The sequence below is a fragment of the Polypterus senegalus genome, chromosome 12 (assembly GCF_016835505.1).
Source record: "Polypterus senegalus isolate Bchr_013 chromosome 12, ASM1683550v1, whole genome shotgun sequence".
Taxonomy (NCBI): Eukaryota; Metazoa; Chordata; class Cladistia; order Polypteriformes; family Polypteridae; genus Polypterus; species Polypterus senegalus.
The window spans coordinates 40,221,078-40,233,255 of NC_053165.1; the positions used below are offsets into that span (position 1 = coordinate 40,221,078).

The following is a 12,178-nucleotide window of genomic DNA, read 5'->3' on the forward strand; positions in this document are numbered from 1 at the left end:
AAAAAAACACATTTGGTGTTAAAAGTGATTAACAGCTCCACAAGTAATAAGAGTACTAGTCATAATAGTTTTTTAAAAAGTAAATTAAGGACCAAGGCATTCAAGTAGAGAGTTATTAATGCAAGTACTAGTTCCAGGAGGTGGAAACTGTTCACACCTGTTAAGAATACTAAAAATATGGGCAACCATTTTGGACTTATAAAGTGTAGATTCTGGGTATTAATTACTTGTGGGTAATGAATATAATTAACACTAATATAAGGAAAATCCATCCATCCATCCATTATCCAACCCGCTATATCCTAACTACAGGGTCACAGGGGTCCGCTGGAGCCAATCCCAGCCAACACAGGGTGCAAGGCAGGAAACAAACCCTGGGCAGGGCACCAGCCCACTGCATATAAGGAAAATATACTGAACAGACAAGAGGGTTTTTCAGATAAGCAGATGGAACAGTTACAAGCCAGATAGGCTTAGGTGGTTAGGTATAGTTTAATAAGGAAACACACAGAAGCCCTCCTGCAGTTCTCGGCTGTGGTACAAGCATCGGACCAGTGGACCAACTCCGAACTTAGGCATTTAGCAATTGGGTATTCACATGGTGATCAAACAACCCTAGAGGTGTGGTACTGGTGGAATGACGATGGTTGCTTACTTTTTTTTTTTTAGAACTTAAGAACAGTCTAGCCCAACAAAGTTCATCAGTCCAAAATAACAAAATGAGTTTAGAAAGTCCCTAACGTTCTACTGGCTACCACACTACTCTGCAAACTATTCCATGTGTCTATGGTTCTCTGTGTGAAGAAAAGCTTCCTAATGTTTGTGCGAAATTTACATTTAACAAGTTTCCAACTGTGTCCCCATGTTCTTGCTGAACTCAGACTCAATCTATCCCCTGTAGCCCTGGAATCACCATAGTCGCTCTTCTCTGGACTTTTTCCATCACTGCTATGTCCTTTTTGTAGCCTGGAGTACCCCAGATGAGGCCTAACCAGTGTGTTATAAAACCTGAGCATAATTTCCTTGGACTTGTACTCCACACATTGTGTTATATAACCTAAAATTCTGTTGGACTTCACTGTCTGTAAGTTTATAATGACAACTCCAGTACAACTCCGAAATCCTCATAAAGTGCATTTTCATGTTTCAAACCTCCCATTGTATATTCAAACCAGTGCCAGTTTGTAATATGGGATGCTGAAGCACCTCCACCACAAATATTTGAAAAACTCTACTTAAATTAATTAGGTAATGTGAAATCATAATGAAATAAATTTCTTTGCTTGCAGAATGTGCCTGGTGTCAGCACATGTCAACATCCTTTAAAAATTGGTTCTGACTTTTATTTGTTTAATTTCTGTGTGAATTAAAAAAAATATACAAAAACAGTGTGAATGCTCACATTTCTGGAGTGAAGGGTGCCAGCCAAATGAGAGTCTATGGCAAGCAAGTGACAAAGGCTGCCCTTTAATTGATTGTTTTCAGATTTTTCTGCGAATGCAGCTCTATTCATCCTGGACACTCCCATATTTATTGATAGTTAATTAGTATTGTTTTAGGTTTTTTTAAATGTAATGTGATTAGACAATCATTGACGCACTATGTCATGTTGACGTCAATGGTTCACAGTTCTCATCTGCCTTTAACATTGCATAACTACAGATGAGCGAGCGTAACTTAGAAGATAGCAACTTCAAGCAGAACTTCAGAAATCAAAAAAATCAGTTATTTCTTTAATGAAACACCTCTTCATAAATATTTCACTTGAAGAAAAAAAGAAGATAAAGGAGCTTGGTCTGGACTGACCTGACTTAAGAATTCAGCAGCAGGCAAGTGATCAATGACAAGGTTACACAGAGACTTTTTCTATCTCTTGTTATGACAAGAGTCGGCTAGCTGGGTGTGGTGAAAGTAATGCCTTTTTTGTTTTCCCTGTTTGAGATTTAAAACAACCTTCTGAAAAAATTCAAGGAGCATGAAATTAGCAGCAGCTATCTAGACAATATCATGATACTACATTTTTTTGGCAGGCTTAGTATTGCCGAACAGCTAGATGAATGCTACAGGAATGGCATTACAGGGCACAATGAAGTGGTGACCAAAAATCAACACATCCTGTCCAGAAAGATGAGATATAATGTGTTTGTGGTTAGCAGAATAGAAGTACACCTTGGGATGATTTTGGTTACAAACAATGTGACCTTATAGAAAAACGAGGTTGGGAAACACTGCTCTAGATATTAGTAGGAGTCTAATTTTTTTTAGCGAAATCACTCATTTTAATTAGACAGTAACTGAGAATTTTTCAGGCCTGAAAAAAAGGAGGGAAAAATTATGTTCAAGGAAACACTGGTTTCCTGATCATAAAGGCAGAATAAGATTTAGGTTGGACTTGTCTTGTGGGTGTAGTACAAGGGAGGTTGGGGGATCAGTTATTTTTTAAGATGTGAGGGTCCACGGATTTTACCATGTCAATTTATGCCCAGGTGGGGTAAGCCCGGCAAACCTGCATAGGACTGGGCAGACTGGCAGCAAGTGCAGAATAAAATTAGAGTGGGAATAGCTCTGTGGGTGTGGTGAATGATGAACTGGGATGCAAGACCTAATAAAATCAGAGGAACAGTGATTGTATGATGTGGATTTATGGAATACAGTGGAAATGGCCAAGGACTGGGCAGTCTGTTAACAGAGGCAGAATAAGATTTGTTTTGGACTCATGCTGTGGATGTGTTATAGGACAGAAGGGAGTCCATATTATTGCAAAATTATGGATGTGGAGGTGAGAACATTATGGTGTGGGTTTTGGCAAAATGGGGAACTAGGCAAGTTGGCAGAGGACTTGCTAATTTAGAGACAGATGTAGAATAAAATTTTGGTGGCAGGTGCCCCTGTTCCTTTCCACATTTATAGGGAAAATTATGGGAAGAATAAGGGGACTTATTAATGGGAAAGCATGCATCAGATTGGGCAGCATGGTGGAAAGGATATAATACATTTTAGCTAGGACTTGTCCTATGGGTCTGGTACTGGACAGGCCAAGATGTGCATTGACACTTTGATGAGGACTACGAGAGCATGCAGAATCACCAGATAGATAGATAGATGGATGGATGGATGTGAAAGGCACTGTATAATAGATAGCTGTGAAAGGCACTGTATAATATATTGATAGGCACCTTATAATAGATAAGTGCTGCTTTAGTTTATCTCCCTAAAAGCTGTGACCCCGCTCAATTTTTTTCAATGGCCGTCACTGAGTCAAACCTAACATTTTTTCTTCTTATGTGTAATACTTTACATTTACTTACATTAAATTTCTTCTGCCACAGATCTGCTGAAGCCTGTATACTGTCCAAGTCTGTGGTGTTATGGATCTACAGCTCACTGAGCAAAGGCCGTTTTTTAAATAATCACCACACTCGCGGCGGCTTAGTGAGGGGGCGTTCCATAGCAAGCCACGGTGCGATCTGCGGTGTGGGCGTTTCTCACCTAGTGCACAGGTGAGGAACTGCCCACATCCGTGATTGTTCCCGTGGCTAATGTGCTGCAGCTGCTATGGCCCCTCGCAATATAAAAAGAAGTGCGAGTCGGTTGGGAGATCCGGAAATGAAAAGAAAAAAGTAAAGGACGGAGGTTACACGGAGCAAGTCGGTGCAAGAGAGAGACAGAGACACACGGAGCATGTGGGCGAGCGAGCGAACGAGCGCTTGTGGGCAGCTGCGAGGAAGCTGGGTGTTAGGCCGACACCCAGGAGTTGGAGTTGAAGTCACTCCCGCTGAGCGATCAGGTAGCAGGAGTGACCAGGGAAAGGCGACTGGCTGTAGAAGGCCGGAAAGGCAGCGGGAGGTGCGAGGCTTGGAGCTGCAGTCCTGGAGACCAAGGAGTACAAGTCACAGGCCTGGGATGAGTGCCAGACTGAAGCCAGGATCGGGAGGTCTCCAGACCTGTGTTTGAGTTAGAAAAAGGCGGTTGCAGAGAGTGTCTCGCCTGCTGCTAAGCCCAAGCGGGAGAAGCAGGTGAGACGCTAACCGAAAAGAAGCACTGACCTTGGCATTGTTGTTTGTTTTAAAAACTGCTTCCCATGAAATGTTTTAACCTCGTTTTAAAGGATTGTTTTTTCAATTTTTTAACCTCCACGTTTTCTTATGGGATTATTTATTTAATGATGAAGACTTTGAATTACTGCACTTTATTGAACACTTTGTTTTTGATTTGTTGACTGTTTTTGAATTAAAGCACTTTTGCACAATTGAACCATCCCCTTGCTATATTGTTGCCTCCACTGTCTAGCTCATCTCGGGGACATTATCGACGGTGTTGGGTTGAAGGGCTCCCGAACAGTGATGGGAGTGTGGAGCCGAACCCACATCGTCACAAAGTCCCTCTGTAATGATTCAAACTAGCTAGGTATCATATGCAACCTTAACCAGCTTGTTACTTATATTCCTATCCAGATCAGGAGTGGCCTTAGCACTGACCCCCGTGGAACACCACTCTTAACATCAATCGTTTCTGATAAAGTTCCTCACACCATAACCCTCTGCTTCCTGTGCATGAGCCAGTTTTGCACCCATCTACACCCTGAAGTCCCACTTCTTTTAATCTGACACCCACCCTTCTCATGTGTCACCTTATCAAATGCTTTGTGGAAGTCAAGATAAATAATATCATATGTTTCATATGTGATCATATCCTTTTGTTGCTTTCTTATAGAATTCCAGCATGTTAGTAAAACACAACCTCCCTTGTCTGAACCCATGTTAACTGTTCAGTAAAACTCCTGTTCTTACAATTTGTTGCTTAATCTTTTCCTTAATAATCCTTTCAGTAATCTAGCTGTGATGCATGTAACGCTTTCTGGCTTGTAGTTACTTAGATCTGCCCATTCACCCTTTTTTAACAGGGTAATATTTGCCATTTTCCACTCCTTGGGAAATTGATCCCGGTGCGCAGTGACTCCCTAAAAATTTGCGTCAAGGGTTTATACTGTATATGTACTCACTAACCTACTAAACTATTATCTGGTCCTGGTTATTTATTTGATTTCAGTCTATTTATGCTGAGCAGTACCTCTTTCTTTACAATTTCCAAATCACTGAGTACCTCCTTAGAGGGAGGTTATCTACTTCCTCACATTGGAGGACATCAGACAAACATACTGTATGTTTAGAGCTTCTACTATGTCACTGTCAGTATTTTTTAATTCACCTTTACTATTCCTGATGCACTCCCCACCTTGACTGTTTTTTTATTACAAAAATACTGAAAGAATATCTTAGGGTCATCTTTCGCCTTATCTCTAATATTCTTCTCTAACTGCCTTTTACCTCCCCTAAATTCCTTCCTAATATTCTCATACCCCTACAGTTGATTTTTTTTCTTTTGTAGTTTCATTTTTAACCCACTACAGAATTGTTTAAAATTTCCTACTATTTCCAAGTTTAGGTATGCACTTGTCCTGCTTTATATGTAAAACATTTCTAAAAATTGTCTCCACACTTAAAAGCTTATCCCAGTCCAACCTCCTTAGACTTTGCCACATCGGCTCAAAATTTACCCTCCCAAAGTTAAACTTAACAGTTTTGTTCTTTGCATCCACACTCTTCCAAAAAAACGAAAAATTATATTATGTTCTAGTCACTTGACTCTAGCAGTTCAATCACCTCTACACCCTCAATTTCATCCTTCTGTTTGTTATGATTCAGAACCCTTCATTGACTGTTTCATTTTAAATAGCCACATTAAGGTTTCAATTGTTGCCTGTCTACTTAACCAGCCAACAGTTAATAATGAGGTGCAAATGACATGGGAATCTCCTGGTCTCCAGGTGACATACTTTCATACCTGTTTATTTGCATCATTAAATATCTGTATTAATAAAATGCTTTGAAATGAGAGAAAAGGGAAGGACCAAGAGGTACTTATCTTGGAAGAATGAAAGCATTAACAGTCCATATAATTAAATGTCATGTTTCATTATCTGCTATGCTTGTCTTCTAATTATGAAATTGATTGGAATGGAAACCTGCAGCCACTAAGGCCTTCCAGGACTGTAATTAAGGACTCCAGATTTAAACTGTTAAGCCAGTTTTCACAACTATAAACTTTGTCAAGTTCAAGTCTGCAGGTAATTTTAGGGCTCAAGCTGGTCTGATCAACTGAATTTACCACAGGTGGACTCTAATTAAGCTGCAGAAACATCTCAAGGACGATCAGGGGAAACAGGATGCACCTGAGCTCAATTTTGAGCTTCATGGCAAAGGCTGTGAATAATTATGTAAATGTGCATTCTCAATTTTTTTATTTTTAATAAATTTGCAAAAACCTCAAGTAAACCTTTTTCACATTGTCATTATGGGGTGTTGTGTGTAGAATTCTAAGGAAAAAAATGAATTTAATCCATTTTGGAATAAGGCTGTAACATAACAAAATGTGGAAAAAGTGATGCGCTGTGAATACTTTCCGAATGCACTGTATGTCCTGAACAGGGTCGTGGAGGGGTGCAGCACTACCACTACACAACCATGCTGCCCATATACAAATTGAACTGTGGAATTAAGATCAAGATATACTTGAGTTTTAGAGCAGTGCTTGGGGGTTGAGAACCTACCACCAAATGTTACAGATGATCTCATCAATGTTCTTTAGAAAGATGCACCAAGCCAATTTGACCTGTAGAAAGTGAAATCATTGTAGTGCCAAAGCTAAGAATTGCTACTTACCAGAGATTGGATCAAACCCTGTTTGAGATGTGAATGCTTCAGCTGGTGAGAGATCCGAAATGTCACTGCTAAACTGGAGCTGACAGTCAACATTGGACTCTGGATGCAGATCACTGATGGCTTCAATTTGAGCAGGAGAACAGTGGCCTATAAGAAATTAAAACTTAAGTATTTGACGGTACTGTACATTCTCTGAATACATATTTTTCTCCCTGTGTGTACAGAAGATGCATAGAACACCTTCCATATTGCAAAATCCAAAAAAAGAAAAAAAAAAACAGTTTTTCAGTCTCAAATAATACTCATAATTACACTTATACTCATTTTCTAAGTTTTTTCTACTTTTTAAATCAAAAATACTTTTTCACATTTTTGAGTACATTCTTTTGCCCAGTAAACTTGTGCTTAAGTTAATTAAGCATTATTTAGGAATTTAAGTAAAAAGCTGTCTATACAGCTGCTTAAAACAGCAGTCAACGGGGCACCAGAAGAAATGTGAAATAAAAGCCTTAAAAATTGCCAAATACATGACTGATCAATGTCTTAATATTGCATAAATATTAGAAAACTGCTTATCCGTATAATTTAGAAAATATTTTTTTGTGAGACTCCAGTATTTTTAAAGTTTGACTATTTCACTTATTTCTTCTACATTTATGTAATTACTTTTTCTCCCAAAGCTTGTTTCATAAATAGTTACAGTTGCAAGCCTACTTTCATAGTGACTTGAGTACTTAGGCTATACAAATGATAAAATATTTAGCCGATTGAACAAGAATATGTAGAGGAGGAGCTTTAACAGATCCGGTTAGACAGATTTTTATTGTCCACAGGGGGAATGAAAGGTGACAAAGAAGAAGATAGTCAAAGAAGTAGAGAAACAGAGGTAGAGTTTGGGTTGGGTGCAGTGGTGACACTTTATAGCCGTTTGTTATATGGTGAGGCTCAGGGCAACCAGTAATTAATTGACAGTGCTAATGTGGAAAATGTGAAATAATACCTACAAAGGATGGATTCCTTAGGGGATGAGAGTTGGACTTACTGCTACTTGTACTAAAAAGCTGTGTCATTTGTCTTATTGATGAGAACAATTTTCCAGCCCTTACAATTCTTGGAATGTTTTTCTTATTTTCCAAAATCAAACAGGAAAAAGCATATGAACCCAGAAAATAATAAATAGACACCTTTCTTCAAAGTTAGTTTGTTTGTCTAACAACATTGGCATGGATGCCTCACAGTTTCCATTTAAGTGCTACAGGCCACAATTGTGATTGCTGTAAGGGGGTCAATGAAAACTGTAAATGTATTTTCACTTCCCTTGTATGAAAATCTTCAAAATATTCTTTTCTGAAATTCAACATCATGTTAAAAGAGATCCAACAGCATTTTTTTCTCTGTGATATTTTACCACATAGCACTTTCAAGAGTCTATGACAAAAAGGTATTATTTCCACCTTCATTTTTGCCATACAAATACCTTAGAATGTATATACATTGAATTATCGTTTTTATCATGGCTCTGCAATTTATACTAACCCCTAATTTCTCTGCTGTGGTTTTTCCAGTTTTCTGTGGAGGTGATCTGCACCACCACCACCTAATCAAGTCACCATGATGTCCCTACATTGATGGATTGAAGGCCAGATGTCCACATGACCATCATCATCTAATTCTTCCATGTGAAGTCTAAAAACCATGAGGACTGATTAAGATATATGTTAGGTAGAATGCCCAGTGGGGGCTGGCTGGTGGTCTCGTAGCCCTGGAACCTTTTTTTTTCTCCAGCCCTCTGGAGTTTTTTTTTTTACTTTATTTTCTGTTATTTAGTATCACCTAATCTTATTTTTATATTTATAAACATTTCTTTCTTCATATTGTAAAGCACTTTGAGCTACATTATTTGTACGAAAATGTGCCATATAAATAAATAAATGTTGTTGTAACTTTCACATCTTTATAGTGAACTTATTAGGCACAGTTTAAGGCTATTTGTTTTATATTTCTTCTGAAGCTCCATTGACCCAATAAGAAAATGCAGTGAAAGATAAATTTTTTTTTTTAATTTGTAAATTATGCTTCACTTAAAAATGTACATGTCGTGATTGAAAAAAATAATTTACACTATAAAAATATCAAAGATGTTCTTTAGCCTCTGTTTTAAAACATAACCTGGAGTAGTAGCTTTTAAATTGTACATTAATGTCTTTTTTGCATTAAATTTTATTTCCCTTAACATATATATATATATATATATAATTCACTAAGGGCACGCAAGACAGAGAGCCACGCCTGCCAACTCACAGAGCCCTGTCCGCCAACTCTAAGACCATGGGATACGCTTGACAGAGCCCCGCTCGCCAACTCTAACCCTCCTCCCACGTTATGGGATACGCACGACAGAGCCCTACCCTCCAACTGTAACCCTCATCCTGCATCCACTGTCGTTTTCGAGGCATGTGCACTGCTTGCTCATGTGCCCGCACGCAACAACTCACCAAACTTAGCCTCAGACGCTTTCATCTGTGCTACAGTTCACATGAGAGAGACACACACACAGGCATGCGAGAGAGAGACACACACACAGGTGCGCGAGAGAGACACACACATAGGCGCGTGAGAGAGACACACACACACGGGGCGCACAAGAGAGACACACACACACGGGGCGCACAAGAGAGACACACACACAGGCACGCGAGAGAGACAGACACACACAGGCACGCGCGTGCATTGTTGAAATGTTACTTTTCTTGGTTGTTTATTAAATTACGGATCTTTCAAATTTTCATTTTTTTTCCCTGTGCTTAAAACTCATTAAAAACTTGCAGTGTTAGTTTTCTCTTTTTTTCAAGGTTTTCTCAGTGTTATTCAATGTTTTTACATTTAGTTTACTATTACGCTGTGCATTCCATGGTATGATTAACTATATTTGTGCTTAAAAACTCACCCTCCTCCCATGTCCACCCTCGCTCCCGAGGCATGCACACTGCTTGCTCATGTGCCCGCCCCCAACACGTCACCAAACACATCCTCACTCGCTTTGGTCTGTGCCACAGTCCACATGCAGCTGTGAGCCACGTTGACTGTTCACGCTGATAATGATGCGGCGTATGCTATGCCGCGGGTTGGCTAGTATTATATATATCTTTACTATGACTATCTTTTTATGAATAATCTGACACTATGCCTTTGGTTGACATTGTTTGTTTTTATGCACTTATAATTAATTACTGTGAAGGAAGTTAGTTGCATAGATATTTATACTAATTTTACAGTGGTCTTTATTTGTGTTATTATCTGTCAGGCAAAATCTACTGAATGCACAACATTTGGTGCCAACACGAACATGAGGCGCATCCAAGCTGAAAGAGGCTTCTTTAAAGAATAAATATAAACTTCAGTGAGTGCAGAGCCTCATGTCACTGCATAGAAAACAGCTTATTTAGTAAGGAGCTGGTGGAGAGTTGATCTGATTTCTAAAGAAAGAAGTTTTGGTCTTGTATTTTTGTGAAAGAATGACAATGACTACTACCAAAATAGACTTTTTAAACCAATATAGCCTTTTTGATAAATTATTATTTGACTAGCACCAGAGTCTTTACCCAGCATGAAGCTGTGCATTATTTAACACTTCAGAATTAGATGTTAAGTGTTATAATTATGAATTTTTTCCAAATTAGTTAAAGTTATGCTTGGACAGAGACTTCCAGAACAAAGATGCAAGTTAATAAGCATTTTTTATGGACTAGGTGTAGCAATACAGTAAGCAAATGATTTATTACCTGCATAGATAAAAGAAAAAACATGAACATTTCCAAAAAATGTGTATGCAAGCTGGATCAAGGCTAAAAGATGTGATGCCATTAGAAAAAATTCTCAATGATTAACCAAAAATACTTAAAGCAAAGTAATGAGAATGTGTTCTTTTCCTCTTTCACGTCACCCTATACTCCCCAAAGTCAGGATCCCCAGTAAAAACATGCAAAGGCAATTATTAATAATTTTTGTTAGCACTAGCTACTCAACATCTTTGCTATCCAAAAATTTATTTTGAGTGTTTACACATGTATTGTACCTTCTGAAACTAGTTTAACTCAATTCAGGGTCACAGGTGTGTAAACCTGTCTTAGCAACACTGGGCACAAAATAGGAAGAAACAACCATCAAAGAGCACACTCAATCACATCCACTCTGACATGGGATCCATCTAGAAAAATTTGAGGATGAGGACTGAATACCATAGTACAGAGTAGAAAACAAATACTGACATTGCAAGAACTCTACACAAACAATGTCCAGAAGCAGGGTTTGAATCCAAGGCACTGGAATTGTGGGATGGCAAAGTTAACCACTGTGCCACAGCTTTGCCCATGATGGAGCATAGCTCATTTTTTTTTACAAAGAATTATTGTGCTCCTGGTTAAAAGAGCAAAATGTTTATGAGGTACCATGCCAGAGGTATCATGAAGCTAAATGGGGAGATTACTATATGCATTATATTATTCCTTTCATTATGTCCTTATAAAAAGATAGCAATTAAGATCTTAAACATCATATTACTTACCTATTAAATTGCTTCCTTTCTCTCGTGTAGTAATAAGAGGCCGCGAGAAAACCCCACCTGCAACATTTCTTGATCCAGCAGTGCTAGCCATGACAATTGTCTTCTCAGAGTAGGAAACAATCACCTTGACAGTACATTCAAATAACCATCAGTTTGATGCATTTATGACTAAAATATTGAGCATCCTCAAAATATGTTGTCTTTTAATAAAAATAAACATTAAAATGAAAGAGAGTAAGACTAAAATTAAAGCTAAATAGATATTTCAATCAGAGATGGAGCTACAGAATTGTAATTGACATACAGTATGTATGAAAGAATTCTATTGCAAGTATACAAAGGGATACTTAATTTAATTACAATAGAAAGAAGTTTTAAACCCATAGATGTGAAATACATTTTTGATAAAAACATTACTTTTGATATTTTTAATTTGAAATAAGCACTGAGCTACATGTAAACCGCAATAATGCTAGTTCAGCCTTTGCAGCTGACTGACAGTGTAACTTAATGCAAGTGACTGGATTTTTCTGTGCTTCAGCTGTAACATAATAATAAAGCATAAACTGTCAAAAAGTGAAAGGTAAAAGGAAAAAAAAAGTATCAACAGGATAGGATCACCCTGGTACCCATCCAAACCAATCAAATTCTAACCTACCCTAAAGACTTACGCTTATGATAGCGCCAAATTGTTAGAATGAAAAGTAAATATGCTGACAATGTCTAGACGTACCAAGGAGAAAACTTCAGCACAAAGAGTGAGTGGCGGCGATGAAAACATTATGAAGAAAAACAGGCAAAGCTAGGGCTGCAAGACCCAATAATCCTCATCTCTAACAATTTGAGAAGAGTCAGAATAAGTAGAGATGCTTTTCAGTAGGTAAAAGAAGGA

At 38.3% G+C, this 12,178-nt stretch overlaps 1 protein-coding gene across 1 annotated transcript in view; it reads right to left on the bottom strand.

Moving 5' to 3' along the window:
- Positions 1 to 12,178, bottom strand: part of LOC120540473 (nuclear pore membrane glycoprotein 210-like) — a 319,549-nt gene that overhangs the window by 20,297 nt on the left and 287,074 nt on the right. Inside the window, exons 34-35 of the mRNA XM_039771311.1 lie at positions 11,287 to 11,410; positions 6,723 to 6,869 (exon numbers count right to left, since the gene is read on the bottom strand). Of these exons, the coding sequence (XP_039627245.1) occupies positions 6,723 to 6,869; positions 11,287 to 11,410 (271 nt within the window). The remainder of the gene's footprint in view (positions 1 to 6,722; positions 6,870 to 11,286; positions 11,411 to 12,178) is intronic.